The following is a 24,499-nucleotide window of genomic DNA, read 5'->3' as shown; positions in this document are numbered from 1 at the left end:
TCAAAGTGTTAAAGTTACAAAACAAAGGACATTTCCTTCTTTGGTTTGTAACTTGATAAAAAAGGACAAACTTAACTTAGGAATGTAAGGATGAAGGAGAAGTGAAGGGTTTGATTGGTTAAATAAGGGTTGAAAAGAATCAAGAGTTGTATTTCTCAGAGAATCTGATTCACTGAGCTGGTCACACTAGTCTACAGATATGAGGACAAGTTTTCATATGGTATCAGTGATTTCTAGATCAAGGCCCCACAAGACAAAGCAACAGGCAAAGAGCACACTTTATGATAGTCAGAAGAATATGTTTAATAAAAATAATTAAACCTCAACTTCCTCTATAGAACTTCATAGAAAGTAATCCAATAAATTACAAATGACTTTTAAGACGTGTTTTCCTGCACTACATAAAGAATTATTTCGACTACAGAGAACACAACTTGCAAGTATTACAACTGTGCAATGAAAAAAAAAATTAAATAATAACCAAGACAAAAAACTGACCAGGGTAACATTTAGGCTATTATCAAGCTTGAAATAAAAAATACAAATCTCATGATGCTCGTCATCTCAGTGATTACATGTATGAAATCTGAACACAGACGTCCCTGTACAGCAGTAATGTGTTTCATCATTCCTCTTGCATATTGGTCATTGTTTACTTAAACTTGTTTTTGACGTAGGTTTAACACTTCTTCTCTAGCACTAGCAGTGCTTCGGGATACATAGAAAACAACAGGAAATGAAACGAGCAACAGAAAAGGGAAGTCCAATCTTACGTCTACTTTTGTTTTTGTGCCATTTGTGTCCTAAAGAGGCTCAGCACAGTCGTCAATATATCAACCCATCAGTGTGGGTAGCAAAACATTAAACCTACAGCAGAAGAAGCGATGGCTGGGTGTTTGTTTAAGGGCACTACGAGTTTTAAGAGAGCAGATGTGCAGTTATACAAAATAACACAGTGGCATGAAGAAGGTCTTTGCTTCCACATTTAGAAAAATACCGTACTGTTAGTAGTAATATACAACAAAAGATGCAATTACATTGCGAGCAAACCCCTGATGAGCTCGCTATTTAAGAGGCGTACAAGAAAAACGCTTTAAAGTAACATCAGAACTCAGGCTTGTCTTCAGTCTGTTGGTTCATTCATGGTTTAACCCACTAATAGAGAACAATGCTACAGCAACACTAACCAGACTGTGTTAAACAGTGGCTTTCTGTAGCACAGGAGGAGCGCTCTGTCGCCCCCTCCTGTTCAATTAAAGACCTCATCCCAGAAATCACATGCAACTTATTAACAGTCACTGAGTAACAGCAGTCCTAGAGAAAATTACAAAAAGGTACTTCGGCTTGAGTGAACTCCAGTGTTACATAAATGAGCGCGTGCACAGATGGGAGGGTGAAACACACAAGCGTGCAGCACAGCTTGCTTGGACACAGACGATGGATGAGAGGGAGAGGGAGAGAGAGAGAGAGAGAGGTACAGGATAAGGGCACTTCTACATCTAGCTGAAACTCCAGTCACCAGCAGAGCGGAGTCAAGGACAAAGTGAAAAACACAATGACAACAGTGCTGCGAACTTCCAGCGACACAAGCTGCTATTATTGAGCCCTTCCTGAAATCAGCCCATCTGGCACTGTGTTCAATTTCAAGAGACGATGACAGTTTAGTTCAATCTCAGGTAGGGGTTTGAACTATTCAGTGCTTGTGCCGTGTATTTTCCACAAGAATCTGGCAGACAGGTGGTCATGCAACACGAAATGTTTCCTCCGAATTTGTCGTGAGAAGAGTGGTGTTTTAAAAAGGTCAAGAACACTGGTGATGTGGTTCCACGACTCGTAGCTTACAGGCCGCCCTTCCTTGATGCACATCATTCAGACTGGAAAGTTATGGAAGCAGTAGATACCAGGTGAGAGGCCCAGACAAACTAAAGGAAGCATTGGAAGCTCTCAATAACAATAAAGGGAAAGGAAAAAGGAAAGAGAAACGGGCTCTGACACACACACAACCACACACACACCCTCCAGCAGAGACAAGGACACGGCGGAAAAACACACACGCATGCACATGTATATTTTGCACAGTGAAGCCAATCCATTGAGCACAGTTGAGGTATAAGATGCAGTCAATACGCCGGGGCTGCAGTAATATCATCGGTGTCATAACGAGTCAATACACAGAGAGCACAACACTCTGTCAGGACCTCAGGGGGTCAAAGGGCAGTTTGTTTGGCACACAGTATAAAAGGTTGTTTTCTTTCCCCACAGCTCCGAGAGTTTCTGACACTGTAAATAATAAATCAACAGATGCGCATGTGTTCGATGTCTACTGTGGTTAGTAGCTAAGGTGCGGCTTGGACATGTTGGAACATGTTTGTAAGGTAATGGTGACTGATGTTTCTAAGATCACAAATCGATGTGAATGATGAACCTTCTTGAACGATTCAAACTCATGTTCCTCACTAAAAAATTAAGAATAATACTTCCCCCTCAAAGAGGTATTAAAGAAGGGGCGTCAGCTACGGGTATTTTTTTCCTAATCAATGAGAAGAAATGTAGAAATGGTGTCTACACAGCGACTCTGTGCACTGGGGTGGGAACATGGCAGACAAGATAAACTACAGCTTCAGTGACATTCATTAGCTGCCCAAGTTATTGCTGACATATCCAACGTATGATCTGCAAAGCATAAGTGTCAATGAACCTGGCCAAGTACTGAAATATTATTTACAAGAGAAACCAAAAGTGTTTGTCAAGTGTCGCTTCTCCCACAAACCCCACCCCCCAACAATCAAAATATATTAATAGCACAGCTCAAACGAGCGTGTTGATGTAGTTTCACTTTTTTAATAAAATTAAATCCTGACATAATTACAATAATGCCTTTTTTGTTGCAATTGTACATAATAATCGTGTGGTACAAGTTCACAGAGTTCAGAAATCTGCTGAAAGTCCTGACATGCAAAACGTCTCAAAACAAGACTGTACCTTGTTAACAAACACTGAAATTTAATTTCAGTTCCTTTTCAGTCAGTTTTTTTTTCTCAATTTTTTTAGTTTTTTGTCTTTATTACACAACATTTTTAGTTAGTTCTTGTATTTACACGTAAAGAAATCACAACAAGTGCTGGAAAATCCATATATATGTGAATATACTGTATGTATACATTTCTAGGCGATACATAAATAAATTTATAATTATATTCTCATAGATTCAGTCTACATCACTGGAGTCTGAATCATCCGAGGATGAGGAGGAGCTCCCAGATTCGGATGAAGACGTCTCTTTACCCAATCTTTCAGGACCACTGTTTTCTTTCTGTTCTCCCTCCTCCTCCTCCTCCTCTTCGTCGTCGTCGTCATCCAACGCCTCGTCCTCGTCAACGTCCTTTTCTGCTCCTGCTGGCCGTACTGTCTCCCGCGTCAAAGACTTGGAGGGTTTTGGCGGAGGAGAAAAAGGAGCAGGAGGAAGGGTGGGGTCAGTGTTAGAGCTCTGCGACTGTGTTGCAGACACAGGAAGGTTAAGGCCTGGAGTGAGAAGCATCCCTGGGTAAAGCATACTGGAGAGTAACAAGGGGTTAAGAGACAGTGGGTGACTAGAGGCCGCGGAGGCAGCTGAAGCACTTTGTGGGGCAGTGGCCGAGGAAGAGGAGTTGGACGCTGAGGAAGGAGTCTTGCTCAATCTCTCTGTCCTTTCTCCTTTGGTGTCTGAGGTGTGAGAAGGGGCTTTAGAGGCAGACGGCTCTCCTGCTGCACCACTGGTGGTTCCCTTTGTCTTTTCCTCTGAGCCTCCTGCACCCTCCTCAGCGGGCTTCCCAAGCATGCCGCTCATACCAAGCAGGTTAGGCACTCCGGCCATACCAGATAGCATCATTGGAAACATGGCGGCTAGGTTACTCGCGGCCAGGTTGCTTGCGTCGGAAGGAAGCCCCATCAGGCCTGCAGTCAGCTGCAGGGATTGTAAACTCTGGAGGTTTTGCTGGAAGGCCTGCAGGCTGGTGAGGTCCATTCCGGAGAGGAGGCCGTTGGCAAGCAGGGGATTCAGGCCAAGGGAGGAGGCTGCTGTGGAGGGTCCTCCTGCCGCCGCCGCTGCCTTCGCAAGAGGATTCTTGGGTCGACGTCCACGTCGACTCACCTCCTCAGGAACAATGGGTCCTGTCAGAATCCTGTCATACATACTCGCTGGGAGGTAACCCTGGATGAAACATTGATTATATGGTTGTTTATCAGTTTTACACAGCAGAGCAAAAAGATTCTTCATTAAACATTTCACAGTTCATGTAATAACAAAAAGGGTAAACATAGACTGATGAGCCAAATTATTATGACCAGCATGGACACTGTAGGCGTTGCTGCAACCTAATCTACTAAACTCTCCCACCTTACACTAATTCTTAAATCATTTATTCACCTTTCAGCATATTATACAATTACTAATCTGCCTTCAAAATGATCATGATGTTAAATCAACACCTCTCTAAAAACAGAATTATGAAATCACAACAGAGTGTATTATTGATTCTGTTCAAAATGGCCTTCCTTGCTGACACAGCTTCAGTTTCTATATGGTGGACATGCTGCCGTTTGACTCACCGACTGTTTGACCACATCTCCCCATTCAGGTGGAACTCCGTACTCCGGGTTCTCCTGAAGGAACCTGCACAGATCCTTCAGAGGAGGAGCAAAGGCTCCACCAACCTACAGGGAAGAAGAATTGAGCTGCATGAAGCAAACTGCACAATACACAGATGTATGAAGTACACAGTTGTATCAGATTCATAGAGAAGTCTTTTCTCTTATTATTCAGTCTGGTTAACAAATCAAATGTAACTTCCCCTGTGTTATTGTTTGTAAACTGTCCTTTTTATGAATGATTCAATTTATTATGGTAAGGACTGCAGACATGTATCTGCCAAGTATTTGATTGTTATTATAGAAGGAACTGTCCTTCATTTGTACATTTGTAAGTGAGCATGTAATGTCTAGTCATAAGTCATTAGTCATAAATCAGCTTTTGAAAGGATGATTTTGCTTTGTTATTATTTTTACATTCCGGGAACAGAACAAGGGGTTATTACAGTCTCTCCTCTACATAAAGCATTTTAATTAAATTTTTTAAAGATAATATTTGAAAACCCAATCAAACCCACACACAAACTCACCTTGCGTGCGTTTCTCCTGTTGATGATTTGGACTCGTTCCTCTCCTGTTAGGCTGTTGACGTCGATCTTGTTTGGATTCCTACAGCGGTGCCTCTTCTGCTTGGGCCGACCATCCTGGAAGTGGAACTGCATTTGCATCTTATTTACCCCCTGGATATAGAATAATAAAAAAATGTAAATGTCCAACTGTAGGTAGTTTCTACATAAAATAAGTATTAGTTTAATAGTCTTCCACTGGCATTTTTCTATACCTCCATCTATACGAACCCCCTTAAAGATGAAAACATTTTGTTAACTTTCCTGTGGCACTACAGAAACTATTACTATATTGATTGAGAGGACAGAAAAAAATACTCACAGGAATATAAGCTCCTGTATCTGCTACAAAGCCTGGGTGCTCTTGCATCCACTGTTCAAGATCTTTCCTCCTGGGGGCGTCGTCCCCAGCAAGGCGGGTGCCATCTTTGAGGTTGATGACTGGGACCCTGCTCTCTGTGTCTGCAGGGACCTGACTGGAGCTCTGGCTGTAGCTTGGTGCACTAGTCGTCCCTGTGCCCAACTGGCCGATTCCCCCCCAACCTGGAGGTTCCTGGAGATAGATGGACACAGTGATTTACATTAAGAATACTTTTACTACATTATTTTAAACATTATAAACAGAGCAAGCTGAATATTTGCGCTGCTTTCTTGTCAAAATATACCAGCATTACAACACTGTGCTCCTCTTTCTGAAAAAACTCTTTACCTGATCAGGAACAGAAGGAACTTTGCTCCTGTTCATGAAGAGCAGGTCCATGCCCTCTACGTTCTTCCTCCTTCCCCTTCGCTTCTTGACCACGGGTTGGCCGTCCGGTACTCCGTTCAGCCTCATCTGACCAGTAAGAGCTGGAGGTACTGCAAGAGAACCAGCCTGTTAGCTATGAACTACTGTGTCAGACAAGTAAACTTTAAATGAAAAATAAATTGGAGAAGCAGCTGTTACAGTTTTTTTCACATTTAGTTACTAGAAAAAAGTTGAAATTGACTCATTATTCACTCACCACTAAGCAGAGTCCAAAAACCACTTTTGGAGTCCAAGGGGACAAAATAAAACAGAAAAAAACAACAGCATGCTTCCATACTGCTCGTGCTGTGTCATCCACGTGTCAGCAAGGCCTGACATTCATATTCATCAAGAAATGGCATCATTTACACCATGTTTTAAGCCTAAATGTCCTTTAATATCCCCCTCGGAGCAGCGTTCCAGCATGCACACGCGCACTCGAGCAGTAGGGAGGCATGTTACGTTTTTTCCCCAAATTGTATTGGATTTGGTCGTTTACCCGTGACTCCAAAAGTGTTTTGTTGACTATCCCTTTAAGTCACCAAAAAGTACATGTTGTTGTCATCTAGTGGTGGTAAAGTAAAACAGGGGAGATCTCAAAGCAAGGCATATGCATGGGTTTTGGGGTAGTATCTGTATTTCGAATGGACGCACCAGTCTGAAAGCTGCACTGAGGCTTGGTGATATCAGCCAGCCCTGTGTCCGAGGCGCTCTGCAGCTCATGAAGGCGGGCCAGGTACTGCTGCTGGGCCTGAGGGCCATCCTCGGACTCCAGGGGCCTCTTCAGAGGTAGACCTTGTTTCTGGAAGGTCAACTTCAGACCCCCCTCCTGCTGTGAGCAAACAAAAAAAAAGGTGTGAGACTAGTGTAGGAAAAAACGTTGAAGGGAACAAAAAGGTTTATAAAGAGGTAAAACGTTACCCTTAATCATTTTAATCTTTGTCAGACTGTTTATTACACGATGAAGCTCGCTCTATCTGTTTGTTTATCCAGTAATTATCATCAAGTTACTTCAATTTTGACAAGAAAATGTCATGTCAAATTGTAAAAAATTCATATATATTAACAGCAAATATTGTTCATGCATTTTCTTGTTAGTAGTATTGGGACAAATAAACACACAGTGGGTAGTGGCTAGCAGGGCGGTGGGTGAGTCTGTTTGTAATTTGTACTGGGAAGCCATGCCAGAGAGAAGATGCTGTTTACATATGCAGTCCAGATTGTAAAGGAAACAAGCTGCAGGTGTTTGAGGATCTATGTTGGTAGAAAACATACAATTCAAGAAAATATCATTATCGGAAAAAAAACATTTAAGCGGAGGAATAAATTAAAGCGAGCCCGCCGAGTTAATTGCCACGTTGCTGCATTTTAGAAGACACCCACAGTGAAGGTCTATGTTTCAGTTACATCATAAGCAAGACCCCTTTAGTCTAGAGAGGCGTCAAACTGCACCTTATTATATTCTCACGACTGAGTGATTTGTCCTGATGTAATCATAGCTTCGGAGGCCAATTCATATTGAGTGTGTGGGAAAAGAGATGGAGGCTGCTATTAAATTAATCTCTCCTCCTGCCAGGCAGCCGAAACCACTTATCATACCCAAAGGAAAGACGGAAGAAGAGAACCAGAGCAACATGCTGAACGCGGCAGCTAACACCAGCCATGGCAGCAGAAGTGGTAGGGTCCTACGATTAGGGCGAAGCGGAGGGAGGAGGGAATGAAGTGGAGAAATCAACATACATCGTTGAGTTTTACTGAGAATTCCTTGTTTTCTGCAACATGCTTGGTCACCTTTGACCCCTGTGGTGAGGCAGAGGGGTCCTCGCACAGGCTGTTGGCGTTGTCCAGCAGCTTGGTGGTGTAGAAGGAGGCCACAGCGCCTCCAGGCTCATATACCCGGCGTGTACCCGGCCACTTGCCCTTCAGCACTGCCTGGCAGATGCTGTCTAGGCGGTTGATAATCACACGATCCTAAAAAAATTGAAAAGTATAATAAATTAAAAAAAGTAATGACAGCACAGATGACCCACAAATTCAAACTCTGATTTCCCCATTGCCCACATGCTATATTAATAATGACACTGGTAATATAATATATATAGCAAGGTGCTGTACCAGGTAGAATTTTGAAACTGAAGGCAGGATAAAACTGATAAACAAGATTATATAACACATAATATAAATATTAAAAAAGACGGTAAGACCAGCACCTATATGTCCTGAGGTGCATGTCAATCTTCAGCTTATTTTCTTAATTTAAATCATGAAAACAAATCATCATAGACAACTACACATTGTATTTGATCACCAGGTGAATAATGACTATGAAGATCCACAGGTGCAGTGCTATTGACTCTCTGCAAGTCAGTCACTGTCTTTATATATCACATGTGCAGTTATTTACCTTTGGCCAGTAGGATGCAGCGAGCATGTATCCTCCTCCCTGGAAAGGATGCGAGGCGTTGTGGTTGACTCCATTCTCAGCAACATGAATGTCCTGTGTTTCATCCTGTGTTGTGCTCAGTGATGCCACGCTGTCCTCATCGAAGCCCTTTACACTTGTTGGTACAGGCACTGACACCGTGACAAGAGACAGAAATTAATATCTAATACTGTATGATATTATTATATAATAATTCAATTGAATAATTACTTAATAATAATTACAAAATACAATACAATTGAAGTATATGTTGACCAATTCTTCAAATGTAAAAAACCTAAATAACAATTCTACTTCAATTGTATTGGATTTGGCAGCAACACTGATCAACCCTGAAACTCCTTAAGTGTTTAATGGACTCCAACACTTCACCCACCCCTCCATCGGCATAGTGGGGGGAGTAGATAATACATTTTTATTTTTGGGTGAACTATCCCTTTGAGTACTCACCCTTCTTCTTTCCTTCCTCTCCTTCACTTTCGCTGTCATCAGAAGATGAGGAGGAGGAAGAGGACGTTGATGAAGAGCCAGAAGAGCAAGATGAAGAAGAGGAGGAGCTGGACCCGGAATGTGACGAGGAAGAAGAGGAAGATGATGAAGAGGAGGAGCGGGATGAAGAGCTTGAAGAGGAGCCATCTGAGTTAGACTCTGAGCCACGCCTGGTCTCCCGACGGCTTCTCTTGCTGGCCTTCTTGGGTTTCCTCTCTGAGGAGTTGGGTGTGAGAGGTTTGGTTCGTGCTGCCACCATCTGTGTCTCCTTGTCCCTCGTCTCTAGAACAGGCTTCTCTTCGAGACCTGTGGGGGTAGCTGGTGCTTGACGAGGGCTCCAGCTCTCGGCCGGTTTCTCCCTGCTCTCCTCCCCCTCTGAGGTGGGTTCCAATTTGGGCACAAGCCCACAGGACTCTGTGTCTCTCTGGGCCACCAGAGGCAGCGGAGAACCTGTCAACGCCGAGCTGGGGACCTGGTGCTGAGTGTGGAGGAGTGGTGTGGATGTGTGTGATTGCTGCTGTGCAGTTTTAGTTTGGCTGTAGTTGCGTTGGGCAGCCATGAAGCTGAGCTCAGGGTCTCTCAGAATGTGGTAGTCTGTGCGACTCACGCCGTGCTTGGCCGCACCAATTAGCAGATCACGGTCATGGGTACCAGCTTCCCACCAGACGGGTAAGTCAGAGCTCATCTGGCACAGCAACAGGCGCTCAAAAAGTAATGTATGTCGAAGGACTTGTTCCCTCACCTGGCGAAGCAGCTCTACTCTGTACAGGGTGCGAGACGCTCGCTCCTCTGTGATGGGCTGGATGGTGAGAGACGGGTCAACCGCAGAGTCTAAAACAAAGAGGAAGATGCAGCGGTCAGAGTCGGTGTGTGAGAAGAAATGAAGACAGCTTTTGAGGCACAACCCACAGACCTGATTATTACAGGAGTTTAAACATCACACTGTTTGTCTTTCCACTAATGATTAACCTTATCAACCCCTCTACCTCAGCACTGCTGAGCCAGCTTGTTTACCAGGGAGCTACTGACCTCTCTAAACTATCTACAACCAACAGTACATGTAGTACAAGACTTCCTGAAGCAATGTTAACAGACCACTTCTTGAGTGTTTCATTGACTTCAGGCAACGCATAATACACAATTTTATAAATACAGTAGGTATTGGAACAGAGACTTGCTATCAAAACGAGCCATTGGGCAGAATAATTAAGTTATCGGTTCTGTTATTGGTACTCTGGATTTGTGTGCTTATTATTGATCATTTCTAACTAAATTGAAGTTATCTTACAAATGAATGTGTCTCTATGAACTGAATGAATGGGAATGTGTCTTTTTTTTTATTTCTTGATGTGATAAGAATATTGTTTAATATTCCAGATTGATGAGCAGTATCGGTAAGAGTAGTAGTATTGTAAAAATCTTAATGATACCATCCCTTATTATGAATTGGCTAACAATCCACATTTATTTCTTTGTGAAATTAGACAGGCATAATTTTTGTAATCATCAAAATGGCAAAAGTATAACGGTCTTCTGAGAGTCAATAATTATTAATGTATAGAAATAAAAACTGAGGGTTTCACTAAATGTCTCTGTGTGTTTAAGCAAAAGGTCCACTGACCTCCTTCCTTGGGGGGCAGGCGGCACACCCGTCGGCTCATGGCGGTGAAAGCACACAGGTATTTCTGCAAGCTCTCGTCAGTCTTCTTGTGTAGCCGAGCCATGGCCCTGAACTTGGTCCAGTCGAAGCAGCCGAGGGTTGGATCGAAAACAACTCCGAAAGTGGAGACTACCCGGTAGAAGTCAGCTTCTTCTCGCCTGGTCCACCTGAGAAATAAGGACAAGTTACATTGTAAAAAGGTTTCACACAGAAAGTCAAACACACTACAAAGTTTTTGGTCAAAACGGCAAGAGTTACATTTTATTGCTAATCTAATTGTTGATTTGATCTGAAGGTGTTACCTTTGTTGGCGTTCGATCTTAGCAGCCATCTTGGGGTTGAGGGTGTCGTTGAGGGTGGGGGGCAGTGGGCAGAGCGGAGCAGACAGTATCATAGGCTGCTGGGATTGAGACTGAGACTGGTGGATGTGGAGGATTTGCCGACTTTTGGTGTATCGCTGGGAGGCTGTGATCAGACGCCTCAGCCTGGCGGTCAACACCGAGGACGAGGGCCAGTAGCCGGTTTCACCTTCTCTCACTGGAACTGCATCTGGATCTGGGTAATATACAAAACAAATTCAAATAAAACTCGCGGGATGGAGAATGGCCAGGTTTCAATAAATGTATAATTTCTGCTGGTTAATCACCATTAAATTACACATACCTCCGGGATTGTCAGTTACAACCAAGTCTCCAGGAGAAGAGGCGTCATCCTGCATGAGAAGAAGTTCATTTAAGAGAAGGACAGTACCAGCACATCATATTTAAATAAGTATAAGAAATGTGATGATTAATCACAAACAATCAGATATACAGGGAATATCTCCTCAACTCAATAGTTCTTTCTGGTTGAACATGCTCCTTCATTTCTTGTGGTCTTACCTCCATATCGTCCTTCAGTAGAGCAGGAGCAGGCTTGTATTCTGGATCATCCACATCCCTAAACAAGCACAGGTAAGGTTTTTATCATTTCTGCAGCAGACAATCTTCACTGAAACAATTTAAATAATATATCTTTAAGCTAATGTTAAAAAAAAATATCCATTTAATGTTTTGTGGGCCCTGGTGTTATGTACCCACCCATCCATAAAATCATTGCCTCTCTGTTCGGCAGCGATGGCCTTCTCATCCGGTCGCCCCACACGGTCTAGGAAGCACAGTTTAGGGTCTGCACGAATAGTGTTGTACTTCTCATAACCTGAGAGCACACAGGAGGAAAAGCAAACAGTGACATAAGCAAAAGATAATACACGGAAACTCTAGATAAAGATAGATAAACACCACACAACATACAAAAGCTGGTTGATTTCCCACACAATCATTTGGTATCAATTGAAAACACTAAACCACAGTAGTAAGTGGCAACCATTTAAATAATTAGTCATTAACCATAAATACTGTGACTGTCACACAGTCTTGTTAAGGATTAGTGTAAAATGCAGACTCTTCCATATCTGTAAAGCACTTTGAAAGTAGAGTAGAAACAAGGTGAGCTGTATTAAAATAACCATCTTTCTAAAAAACAAGTCACAGCAGGAGCTGAGGTTTCTTACCATGCTTATGTATACCCAGGAGTAGACATTTGTCGGCGATGGCATCCCACCACAGGGCTGGCAGCTCTGAATGGTCGGGCTCTGGCACCCAAATCTTTATCTCACTGAGGAGGAGAGTTGGACAGATATTATGTGGGATCATTTTTATTGATTTTATTAATTAACTGATATCCAACAACCTGGCATAGTTCCTGACTCTGTGCAATTGAACTGTGGCAGGAAGCAACTGATCTCAGGACCCAAAGCTATGCAGAGTTTATTTCGCTTCGACTTATATATACAAATATTGTAAAAAGGTCTTCACATGTATTATCATATGTCTTTATAAATAGATATTGTCCATTCCTATTTTTAAGGATTTTTATTTTCATTGTGAAACAACAAAATGAGAACTGTAAAGCAATTTATAAAAAACTGATCTAGATGGTGTTTTCCTCTTCAGCAGTAGTTTTGACAAATCACAGACGACAGAATTACATCTTCCACCAGCAGGTGGAGCCCTAGGACCGTCTTATTAATTTAGCTGCTCAGCTGTTTCTTCCTTCAACAGGTTGATATCATATGCTAATGACCACAATTTTAACTCCAGAAAAACATAGTAAGACAATAACTTCAACTCGATATGGAAACTATACTCTACCAATTATACAATTATTAAAGCTGATATCCATCTGAATCTACTTTTCTTGTATCTGAGCATTTCCATAACCGTACTTTGCAGAGTGTTAAGTATCGTGTACCATGATCTTTTATTACTGTTATATTTTTTTAATTAAATAAATAAGAAATTAAGAGTCCTGAGACTTGAAAGTTGTATAAAAGCATAAAAAGAGGATGCACATGTAAAGTAAGTAACTGTGAATAAGGTCAAAGTTGAGCTCACCTGGAGTCCACGCCATCCAGCACATTCTGGGCCTGGCTTCCTATCACCTCTTGTTTCAGGTAGTAGAGCATTCTGACCCTGAGCAGCACCCTGCACAGACAAAACCAAGCGGTCACAACAAAGCAAACAACAAACGCTGAGTGAGCAGAACCCTCACACAAAACACACACAGAGCTAACACACAACCTGTTGACCACAATCCAAATTAGTGAAATGTGGTACAATCCAGATGAAATTCTAAAATCGTACAGTATAAATCTGTCATTTCACTCCTGTACACTACAGCAATTACACTTTTGAATATATATATTGATATATATATATATATATCATGTATATCATACATATCATATTCACATTGTACAGAGAATGAGCAGAGAACAGCTATACATCATTAGTTGTGCAGCCCACAAAGCAGGACACACACTAACTAACTCGGGCTGATTGACAAGTATACAATCAATTACCTTGGTGACTTATTGTATCGACATTATTGTATGGTGACATCACAGTGAGTCATGAGCAGCTCAACATCCAGGCTCTTAGGGCGAACACACACACTCACACATGCACACAAGTCTTTCTCCACTCGTCATATGGCTGTGCTCTGGCAGTAGATGAAGGCTGGGAAGTCGAGGCTGACAAGGTAGAGGGAGGGTGACTCACCAGGGAGACATTAGCTCTGTGATGCATGATCACACATCCCAGCCAGTAGGTTTTGAGCACAGACGTAGATAAGTGGTGGCAACCTCCGTGCGATGATGTTCCAGGCTATAACGTCTGACATGCCTTGAGATTTCGCTTAATGTAGAAAGGGCTCTGTGTAATCATTTTGTATGAACACAAAACGATTTTCAAATTCCATGGTGTAATGTCTGCCGTTGGGAAAAAAAAATGTGGCGCAGAGCTTTAAGGATTTCTGGCATGAAAAGAGTGCATTTTCTGCGGATTGCTCTTATTGCTATGGGGCTATTAATTGTCCTACAATTACAGTAGACTTATAGAATGGCTGCATCTCAGAGGATGTGTGACATAGTCAGATGAGCAGGGGGATTAAGGAAAGATCCAGACAGAAACATAATATTAAAGCTCTCAGATTAAAACATGACATTTTTTAACCAAATCATTGCAAATTACACATACAATATCATAATTTGTTAAATACATAATTCTTATTATTACTGATGTTTCTTTACTAAGCCTGCCTGTTTGGAATGGACTGTTTACTTTTCCTGTGTTAAAGCTCCGGAACCACTCCAGAATTTCCTATTCATTAGTGTGTCCTCCTCAAACAGTTCTACAATATACCTTGCCCTTTGTTTTTGTCTGAGTGCTGAACATTATAAACAGTCGATGGTGCAGAGTGACAAAAATGTTGTATGTATCCTGCCTGTGGGGTTTGTGCATAAGTTTGATTGATTTACTGAGCCTGTGTTTTTTCATACATTGCATGTTGGCTATTAAAGAGCTAAAAAAAAAAGCTCTGTAATTCAGCTCGATATTAAGAATTGCAGCAACTAAGCGAATGTCATGTTTTAACTTGGAAGACAAATGGACAAACAGGAGGTGATCTTATAATGGTTGCTGCTATAAGGGAGATCAGCACCTGCAGCTCCCATGAATATCTTGGTTAGTCTGATATGGTAAAAAAAAAAATTCTGCCTGTGATTTTGACCCGTGGTTTGACCTAGCTGCCAACTGCTGCTGTAGTTTATCAGAGAATGTAGAAGAAGGCATGTTCAACTGGATCCAAGGACTGAGGGCACGCTGCCCCCTCCCCACTGGCTGCAAGGCACTAAGTCACCTGTTTATCCGCAAATTTATTAATATTGAACGTATCCTGTGTCCAAATCACACTAAATTTGACACTGCTCTTCACTGGACTAATGACAATACACGTGGTTAGTGCAAACCCGATAAGATGAACGGTTCGCGATGTATGCGTTACCATATTCATCCATCATTCCACCTGGACCTGTGGACACTCCTGCCAAGGCTTCTCTACAATGCAGCTCTTCTTTCAAGAGCACTGAAAAAAACTACGTACTGCTACACTTAAATTTAGAGAAGCAGGCGCCCCATCTTTCGTCTGCTGTAACTCAGCTGAATATAGTTATAAATGAGCTCCACATCCTTCCCTGATTCTCTGACAGGACCAGGAAAAAACACTGCAAGGCTCTGAGGTCTGTCTGTTTGTCGGAGTGATGGATGTCTGTGGTGACCGGTCTGGACTAGCAGCACTGGTAAATCAAAGTCTTGAACTTCCTCCCTCTCCCTCCTAAACCCCTTTATCCTCCTGTGGGCCCGGACCCGCCCAGGAGCAGATGCCGCTTCCCCCCGCCTGTCAGCACGGCACTTCATCATCACTCTCTCCGTGCCTTTTGTTTGTCAGTGTCTGTGGGAGTGTGATGTGGTTCACTTAAAGAGAGAGAGAGCCTGTGGAGGATCCCAGCACAGTCACACGCCGTCTTTTGGCTGCAAACACGGCATGTATGCATGACATGAGCGGCATGCAGATAATCCATCGTGGCCTCTTCACAGAAGACAACCAATGAAACAGGGAGATACTGAACCAAATACCTAATTCTCATTTAAAATGCATAAACATTTTGATGTGCTTTCTCAAAGCTTTATCTTGTCTGATAAAATTGTCAGTCTTATATCTTTGTAGTGTACTAGACACTGATATTTGTATTTAAAAAACACAGGCAAAGTGCTTGTAAACTAAGAAAACTCATGAAAATCTGAGTTTTCAACCTTTTAGTTTTTTTCTTTCACACATCTGGACACTATCAGGATATTTCCGCAATACTTCCTATAGTTTCCACTCGTGCGTGAGACCCTCATTCCTGCATTGATTGCACCATAAGGAAGATAGTGAATGCATCATCGCACACCGCCCACCCAACCAGTCACATTCCAGGTCCTCGAAGTGAAAACGCAGAGGTCAGCAAACAGCACTGACTGCGTGTGCCTGTCTGCCCAGCTTGTCACGTATTGGACAATCCCTGGATTCAGCACTACTGCCCCGGAACACAATGAGGAACTTTCTATGGAAGCTGCAGCACTCTGTGTCAAAAAGCCTTATGGACACAACGCCCACCCTTTAAAAAAAAAAGGAAAGAAGCCATCTATTTGGCTGTATTTCTCAGCAGCCCATGTTTTGATAGCAGTTATCTTTTTTCTCCTCTGTCTGTAAATAAGAGAGATCTATGACGACCATTAGCCGGGCTGAAGTCTCATTAAGATTTGAATCAGTCAGCTGGTCAAGATGTGATGCACGTCCGGTAATGAATCAGTAAACTGTCGCCTCCAATAGACGTTTTAATGCCTCCTAATTACTTTGGCTTGGAGGTGCTGCAGTTTTAAATTTGAGCCATGTGCAAATTGTATTTTCATACACTTAGGCTTCATTCTATTAAAAACAAACAGATACAATATGTGCCATGAGAGAATAATGAGCACCTGCCCATCACTATAACAGCCTGAATGTTCATACACAGGCACAAGAACTCACACAGCCTCAACCCTGCAAGATACAACAACCCAACAGCAGAACCACCATGTGAACTGTAAGCAAATTAAAGAATTAAAAGACAACTGCCACTTTAATCTGATAACACAACTGATGACACTACTTTGGATGATCGAGAGTGGTATAAAGAGTTGTTGCTTATAATTTGGTGATGTTGAAATGTCTATAAAAAGTGCTCCACATGGTGTGAATGATGAAAGGTGTCACATTGTGTGTGCAGCATGATCTAGAGTAGCACTCAGTAGAGCACGTACCTCCGCCACGGCCCAACTGTCCCTTTCAGTTCAATCAAGCTGCACCAGATTTCACGTACTAAAGAGAAAACACTGAAGATGTTGGAAGACACCCTATATCATCATGTAAAAGTGAAGAAAAAAAAAGTCACACCCCGTTTCGGATCCACACCAACATTTTATGGGTTCTTTCCTGACCCTATCACATCCATCCACCAGACTTGTGGTGGTTATTCCAGTTGGTGGGAACAGTGGTGAAAACATTAGTACTAATGTAGTACTGTAGTACTAACCACCTTAGCGGAGGTAACAAAGAGGCATCAGGAAACACTTACTTGTTGCAGTGGTGTTTGAGGTGTTTCTTGTAGCCATCGTCCTGCAGCATGTGCTCCGGGTTGTGTTTCCTGAGCCACTCTGCTTTGTGGATGTCAAAAGCACTCGACTGTGTCTTCATCTTCTTACCCTTTCTGCCCCGGGGGACTGGGGCAGATAAACCTAGTGGAAGAAGAAGAGGTAGAAAGTCAAAAAGTGCACTATAGAACATTAGGTAACATCCTAAAGTCTATTTGGTTCAGTCTATAACTATAGAGACAGCTAACTGATAGAGTTAAGTCCCAAGACTCACCGAGGTGATTCTGCAGCTCCTTGGTTTGTCCATCCTCAGTCGGAGCAATCAGGTCCCACATAAAGCTTTTGATTTTGTCATCTCCACGATAATGGACCAGGCAGTATGCCAGTAGAGCCCTGCAGATCGACTCTACATCCCGGTCTGTTAACTGCTTCTTAAAACGCCCATGGTTAAGAATGTCTTTCCATCGACCCCACCTTGAAAAAGAATGCAAGATTTAGACGAGGTAACATTTGTTTGGTTACACTAGGGAAATTCTATTCAATTCCATGCATCTTGGCACATGAATAAAAACAAACAAAACATTGACTGAAAACTTAAAGGTTACAGCGATGTGAACTACTTCATTGATTTCTTTATTTATTATTACTTTTAATATGTTTTCCCTTTTAGCTGAGCGCAAATGAACAGCTCTTTTACGGTGTTTTATAGTGTTAGTTAGTTGTCATTGTTTTATTGGATGTTTGTCAGTGTCTATATCTTGTTTCTAGTATTCTATTACTTGCATGAAACCATATTGCCTTTGGTTAAATTGGATTTTATGGAAATATAAAGTTGAATATTTCTTTCCTGTATTATTTAACATTCACTTAACTTTGTTGATCATCACCACAACTTCTACTGCTTCAAATCTTCTTACCCGTATACAAGCAGGTTCTTCTCTACTCTGAAACACTCTGTGCGCCCGTAGCTGTTGAGTCGGTCATGGTTTCGCCGGAGCTTCGGTTTGGTTTCGTCACTGTCACTGTCGCCCTCTGAAAGCTCCGCCAGCTCATCCTTGGTGGCGCTGAATGGCCTAGTCTGTTTTCTGACCCGAGGAGTATCGATCACCAAACTATTCTGTAGAGAGGGAAATAGGATGGTAAACAGGATTTCAGCAAAGGGGATTTGGATGAGGTATTTCTTTGCAAGATGCAACATCTATTTGTGCAGTGTCCTAATTATCCTTATTCTGTAGACTGTATAATTTGTGTTGATGGTTCTTACCCTGCCATTGACCATATCCATATCGAGGTCGGCCTTTTGGGCCCACTTGTCCCAGAAGTTGGGGTCATCCAGAGAAATGTCTGTGCGGTTTCCAGATGCCACAAAACTGGCCTGAAAGCAAACATCATAATCAGATTAATCATCAGATTTACAGATTCTCGTGTATTTGTTTCATGTCTAAAACATGAAACAGCTTGAGATTTGTAAATTGATGAAAGATATATAAAGTTGTCTGAAATAACACATCAAATGAAGCTCCAATTAACAGCCCTTGTGTTAGCATAGTATTATTTAACAATTTAATTAACCTTAGCAAAGGTGGAGCCTCGTCCTTCAGACTCTATGGTGATGGTCTTTGTCCTGCGTTGGAGGATCTGGTCGATGTCCTCCTCGCAGAATTTGGCCCCTTCATCCTCATCATCCATGATGGCCCCGTAAGCACCACGTCGCAAGAGATCCTCGATCTCCTTCTTAGACAGCTGCTGCTGCACTGCCTGGGAGACAAAGGAGCGAGGACGAACAGTTAGGATCAAGAAACTATATCCAATAAATAAAAATAAACGATACTGGAGAAAAATATTGATAGAAATAGAACAGCGTGGATCCTAATACCACACACTCCTTTGAGACTAAGCCTGTTTAATGTACACACACAAACACACTGGATTATTAAAATTGTATAAGCAGCCATGTTTAAAATCTAAGCAGCTGTTTAGTATGCAATGATGTTCAGTCAGACCAGATGTGGAAACCTGCTAATAGCTCAACCTCCTTATAGTTCAGATAATTCTCAGAAGAGATCAAACGCAGCTAAGTATCCCCCTACACACTTTACACACTGTTGACACACTCCCTCAAAAGAAAATTAGATTAATAGGATTGGGTGCATTTCAATTGAAAATGTTAAAAAAAAATTTATCAGCTCTGTGTCTTTGCTTGGCGTCCTGTTTTATCTGCCATCTGTCACAGTGTCGCTCTGATGTCATCAAAAGAAACCGTAGACTTTTATTTTGTTGAAAAAACAATTGAACAAAACAAAACCTCAATGTTTTGTCCATAATTTTCACTAATTTAATTTAATTCAAAGATTTACTTATTTGATTTTCCTTGTAATTGTGTAGTGACTGATAAATCCAATCCAGGAGTCAAGGTACACCAAGTAGAAAAACATGGATAATAAAATGAGTGTTAAGTTAGGTCTCAATAAAAAAATTGTAAATGATATCCTAGTGCGGCACCAGTTCGTGGAATGGTTTGATAACTAAATATTTCAGTACATGAACACCTTTGCGAATAACAAAATGATATGAGGTTAATTGAAATGCTCTGTTCCAAATCATTTGTGGAATCCTCAAAAATAACTTACCCCTCCCCCAGCACCTCCTCCTCCCAGGCTGTTGTCTCGACCACTCATGCTCTGCAGCACTGCTTTGTCCAGGCCAAGTTTGAGGCTGGCACGATCAAACATTTCCCGCTCGTACGAGTTCCTGGTGATCAGGCGATACACCTTCACCGCCTTGTTCTGACCAATCCGGTGGCAGCGAGCCTGGGCCTATGGTGGATTGAAAGTTAAATGTACATGCTCTTGAATGAGTAGTATGTCAAACACAGTATCTTGTTGCCAGGTAATAATACTACTGTTAAGTGAGTGTCATGTGTCTCTCTCGTACCTGCAGGTCGTTCTGTGGGTTCCAGTCAGAGTCAAAAATGATACAGGTGTCTGCTGCCGTGAGGTTGATTCCCAGTCCACCAGCCCGTGTACACAGCAAGAAAACAAAGCGGTCTGAGTCGGGCTTACTGAAGCGGTCGATGGCAGCCTGCCGCATATTCCCACGCACACGTCCATCTATCCGCTCATATAGGTACCTACAAGACAGACATGAACCATTATCCCACCATTACAGCCATGGCACTTATGGACTCCCATCAACACCTGGGAAACTACATCCTGAAGGATAAACCTGTTCCTATAAGGAGCAGTTAAGCCTTTTTATCATTGTGTCCACTTTCACCCCCTCCCACAATGTGACCCTTCCTGCCCTCCCCAGGGTATTCCACTTCAACTCAGGAGGAACCTTACAGGAACACTCTCCTGTCTACTGCGGTGTAGCCCTGAGGGCTTCTGAAACCTGCTGCTGAACCCTGACTGAGGTCTGCGCTGTGCAGCATCTCACATGTTTACAATAGTTTACGATTTGCTCCTGATACTGGTGGGAAGCCAGGAGACAGAGACAGAGACAGAGACAGAGAGAGAGAGAGAGAGGCAAGAGAGCAACAAAAGGACCTTCATAGACAAAGATAAAAAAAAGAACTGAGGAGACTTGAGACTAAAAATAAAGACAAAGATGATAACCAGAAACCAACAATCCTGTAGTATTAATAATTCAAAATCATCTGATCAGATTCTAAACCTTGATTTTAGTTATAAAACCTTCTCTGTGAATGTCTGAATGTTTCTGATCACTCCCATTGAGGTTTCTATTGGGTGTTTTAGGCTTTATCCAAGATGCTGCTGACACTGTGTGATTTACAAAGCAAGACACACTGACTGAAGCAGGGTGAGAGCTCATATCTTGATTCTCAAGGCTCAGAGCTAGCTTTATGGCCATTACCTGACCCAGATCACTTTCCATCTGAGAGCACAGAAGCAGTTGATATCCTTATCCTCATATTTCCAGAATCTGTGCTGTAATTCTTAAGATTGGTAAGCAAATAACAAATTCTTCATCATCTGTTACCTTCTCTGAATGAGGTAGTCTTCCAAGATGTCCAGGCAGCGCACCATCTGGGAGAAGATGAGCACCTTGTGCCCTCCTGCCTTCATCTTTGGCAGCAGTTTGTCAATGAGGACCAGCTTCCCGGCAGACTGCACCATGGCCTGCAGGTGAAAGTCGATGGCAGTGGGGCTGTAAACTTCCCTGAAATCCTCCATGATCTTCTCTTCTGCCCCTGAGAGAACAAACACGGATACACAGGCAATATAGTGTTTTAGTGCTTCTTGAGTTGACAAGAACAAGATTTTATTTCATTTGCCTACATTTTAATTCATGATGATCAGAGCTTTACAGTTGTACTCAAGCAGCAAAAATTCACTGTGCAGGGGCACAAAAAAAACTAGAGACAATGAATGTAGTAGTGATAGTTTTAAAATGCATTACTTTTACTTAATTTACACATGGCGCAGCACTACTTTGATTTATTGAGGCATGATTTAGTTCGAAAACTGAGGTTTTCTCTTCAGAATTTCGCTGCAGGTTCCACTTCAGGTTCAACTCAATAGACACCCCATTTTCATTCATTTCCCTTGTTTGGAAAAAGTGTGATTTAAAGGGATAGTTCACCCAGAGCCAAAAATTAACTCATTATCCACGCACCCCTATGCCGATGGAAGGCGGGGTGGGTGAATGTTTGAGTCCAGAAAACACTTCTGGAGTTTCAGGGATATACAGTTTAGCTGATTAGGGACCTATCTTCAGATGTAACAAAACAGGAAAAACACAACATGCCTGGATACTGATCATTTGGTGTCGTCCAAGTGTCCGGTAGTCCCGATATTCATATTCCACTAGAAACAAGATAATTTACACCAAGTCTAAAAGTCCACCAGAAGTGACTAAGCTAGCGGACCTTAACATTTCCAACTGTCCCTGAATGAACCTCGTCAAAAGCTATCAGCATACATTTACACTATAAACAAGGTTTAAATGACGCCGTTTCGAGTCGAATATGAATGTCGGGGCTTCTGGACACTTGGATGAAACCACAGGAGTAGTATGGAGGCATGTTATGGTTTTTCTGTTGTTTAATTAGGTCTAATGAAGCACTCCACTTACTTCAATTGTATTGGATTCTGCTCCAACAAAGTTTACCCCCTGAGACTCCAGAAGTGTTTTGTGGACTCAGACACTTCACCAACCCCCATCAACATAGGGGTGAGTAGATAATTAATTCATTTTGGGATGAACTATCCCTTTAATGTGAAATGTGAAGAGTAAAAATCCCATGTATGTATCCTTTGTTTGGGCTGAGACTGACAAATATAGACCTGGCTGGCACCTCTAAAAACAAAGAAACATAAATCCGAAAGTAAACAACATATCCTTTAATGATTAGTCAAGCTCCCATAACATGACCCTTTTCTTAGAAATAAAAAGCCTCGACTACCAAAGGCGAACGCATCAAGGATGATGAGCTACAAGTGTTTCAAACACTTACTGTCAGTTACAGTTCCACCTTTTTCCCCAGACAAAGAAAGTTAATCCCTGCTCTTTTTGCTTCTCCTTCTATGTGACTAAGCAACCAACTGCAGAGTAGACATCTACTTTCTGTTTACACAGGCACAAACTATTGCAATGTACGTGCATGTTGATGTTTAAGTGTGTTATTCAGTAAGAAGATTATTGATGAATAAAACACTCATCTGGAATCAATTTACTTAAAATTTTCATTTTAGATCACTGTTTTAAAGTGTTAGTGAGGATGTATCCAGAGTTTTAACTTTATAGATGTGTGTGTGTAATATATATAGTTTGGCATATAATTCCACTGTCAAAAGCAAACCTGCGTTTGGTTCTGGTGACACTGCTGTTTAATCGAAAGGGGAACAAATTATATTTAAGAATGTTATCAGTATGCCAAGTCTGTTGTAACAATCTCTTGAGGTATCAAATTATAGTGTGCACTTGATTCTGATAAACTGAGCCAACATCACCTCAACAAGACTAAACAGGAAACTGGGTAAATTGCACCTTCTGCCATCTACCCAGACGACAACTATACATTTCAGCTATATTTAACTACCTGAACCTGTATTTAACCTTTAAAAGGTACCATCATACCTTTGATGAGGTAGGGGTGGTTGCAGCACTTTCTCAGCTCCATCATAGTGTTGACCAGATTGGGCACGTTTGACTGGCCAGCGCCTTTAGCCAGAAAAGAGAAGTTTTTCTCCAGGATGGCTCGGTAATATTTCTTCTGAATATTGGTGAGCTCAACCTCGATGATGGTTTCCTCTTTCGGAGCCAACTTCTTCTCCACATCCTCCTTCAACCGTCGCAGCATCATGGGCTTCAGGATTCCCTGAAGCTTCTGCACCTGTGGACGAAGAAGAGGAGGAGAAATACAGTGATGACTCTGAGTAAATGCTGTTGGATAACTACACAGGCGTTGAGTTACATATGTTGCGCTCTGACTGAAACTAAAACAGCAGTCTTATAGGTGTCATTACATGTTTTTTTTTATTTCTATCCCAAAGTGGAGAATAATTTATTGTATTCTTTGACAGTATTCACTTAATTTTTCTTTGCATTTCCGGTCCAATTCTGGCAGACCCTATAGACATCCCTTGTTTAGTAGGTTTAAGCTTTTTCCATCAGTCCTCAGATTCACTTCACCTATATGCAGGACAAGACATTACAGAAATGTATTATTTATAAAATCTTTTATTGTGATTTTATTTTACTGAGACCCTGAAGTTCTTTGTAGTTTCATGTTTTTCTACGTCTTATATATTGTAGTTGTCCATCTCTTAAGTTGAGATAGAGGTCTGTGTTGATACAGCTGTCTGTATTGCAAATTGCCCAACGTGGACAATAAAGATTTCCTTAATCCTTGATCATGTTTCATCATACATGGAAAATGCAAGGATGTACACACCATACAGAATGCAAATAATGTGCATATGTTAGCTTGCGCCAAGTTTAACTAAACAGTAGCTGCCTGCAAAACATTTCATTTGTATTTAAAATATTAAGAAATGCTTTAATGAAACCCAATAATTTACTCTTACTATAAATAACAGGGTTTTGACAAAAATATTGTTAACACACTGTTTTATATATATATATATATATATATATATAAAATCAATGGCTGGCTGTAGAGTTAATATCTAGATTATTCATGTTGTCGGTTTTCACCTTATTTTGTTTTTGGTGCAGAAACACATCTCCCAGTTCATGAGTTCAATAGAATTAAAGCCAAGGTTTGTAATCCTGGAACAGCTGACAGAGCAGGCTAGACTTTAAAATATGCAACCTATCCCACACCCCCTCCAACAAGCCCTCATGTCAAAGCTACACCCTCAAAAAACACATGAATGCACTGCCTTG

At 41.8% G+C, this 24,499-nt stretch overlaps 1 protein-coding gene across 8 annotated transcripts in view; it reads right to left on the bottom strand.

Moving 5' to 3' along the window:
- Nucleotides 1-278: 278 nt before the first annotated feature.
- The window catches only part of chd9 (chromodomain helicase DNA binding protein 9), an 82,251-nt gene continuing 58,030 nt past the window's right edge, over nt 279-24,499 (bottom strand). For 4 of the 8 annotated variants that reach the window (XM_062388880.1, XM_062388888.1, XM_062388894.1 and 1 more), the window contains exons 15-39: nt 23,228-23,483; nt 21,128-21,338; nt 20,060-20,255; nt 19,756-19,941; nt 18,698-18,883; nt 18,390-18,500; nt 18,043-18,242; nt 17,400-17,599; nt 17,110-17,269; nt 13,007-13,096; nt 12,124-12,227; nt 11,651-11,768; nt 11,453-11,510; nt 11,235-11,283; nt 10,874-11,126; nt 10,533-10,738; nt 8,873-9,742; nt 8,384-8,553; nt 7,720-7,950; nt 6,634-6,811; nt 5,902-6,050; nt 5,515-5,745; nt 5,157-5,306; nt 4,588-4,692; nt 279-4,189 (exon numbers count right to left, since the gene is read on the bottom strand). In XM_062388880.1, the coding sequence (XP_062244864.1) occupies nt 3,209-4,189; nt 4,588-4,692; nt 5,157-5,306; nt 5,515-5,745; nt 5,902-6,050; nt 6,634-6,811; nt 7,720-7,950; nt 8,384-8,553; nt 8,873-9,742; nt 10,533-10,738; nt 10,874-11,126; nt 11,235-11,283; nt 11,453-11,510; nt 11,651-11,768; nt 12,124-12,227; nt 13,007-13,096; nt 17,110-17,269; nt 17,400-17,599; nt 18,043-18,242; nt 18,390-18,500; nt 18,698-18,883; nt 19,756-19,941; nt 20,060-20,255; nt 21,128-21,338; nt 23,228-23,483 (5,649 nt within the window). In that variant the 3' untranslated portion in view covers nt 279-3,208. The remainder of the gene's footprint in view (nt 4,190-4,587; nt 4,693-5,156; nt 5,307-5,514; nt 5,746-5,901; nt 6,051-6,633; nt 6,812-7,719; nt 7,951-8,383; nt 8,554-8,872; nt 9,743-10,532; nt 10,739-10,873; nt 11,127-11,234; nt 11,284-11,452; nt 11,511-11,650; nt 11,769-12,123; nt 12,228-13,006; nt 13,097-17,109; nt 17,270-17,399; nt 17,600-18,042; nt 18,243-18,389; nt 18,501-18,697; nt 18,884-19,755; nt 19,942-20,059; nt 20,256-21,127; nt 21,339-23,227; nt 23,484-24,499) is intronic. The other 4 variants (XM_062388910.1, XM_062388918.1, XM_062388926.1 and 1 more) reach the window with 4 other exon arrangements.

The sequence above is a fragment of the Platichthys flesus genome, chromosome 1 (assembly GCF_949316205.1).
Source record: "Platichthys flesus chromosome 1, fPlaFle2.1, whole genome shotgun sequence".
NCBI lineage: Eukaryota > Metazoa > Chordata > Actinopteri > Pleuronectiformes > Pleuronectidae > Platichthys > Platichthys flesus.
The sequence above is the reverse complement of the archived record's forward strand: the minus strand, read 5'-3'. Positions and strand labels throughout refer to the sequence as shown.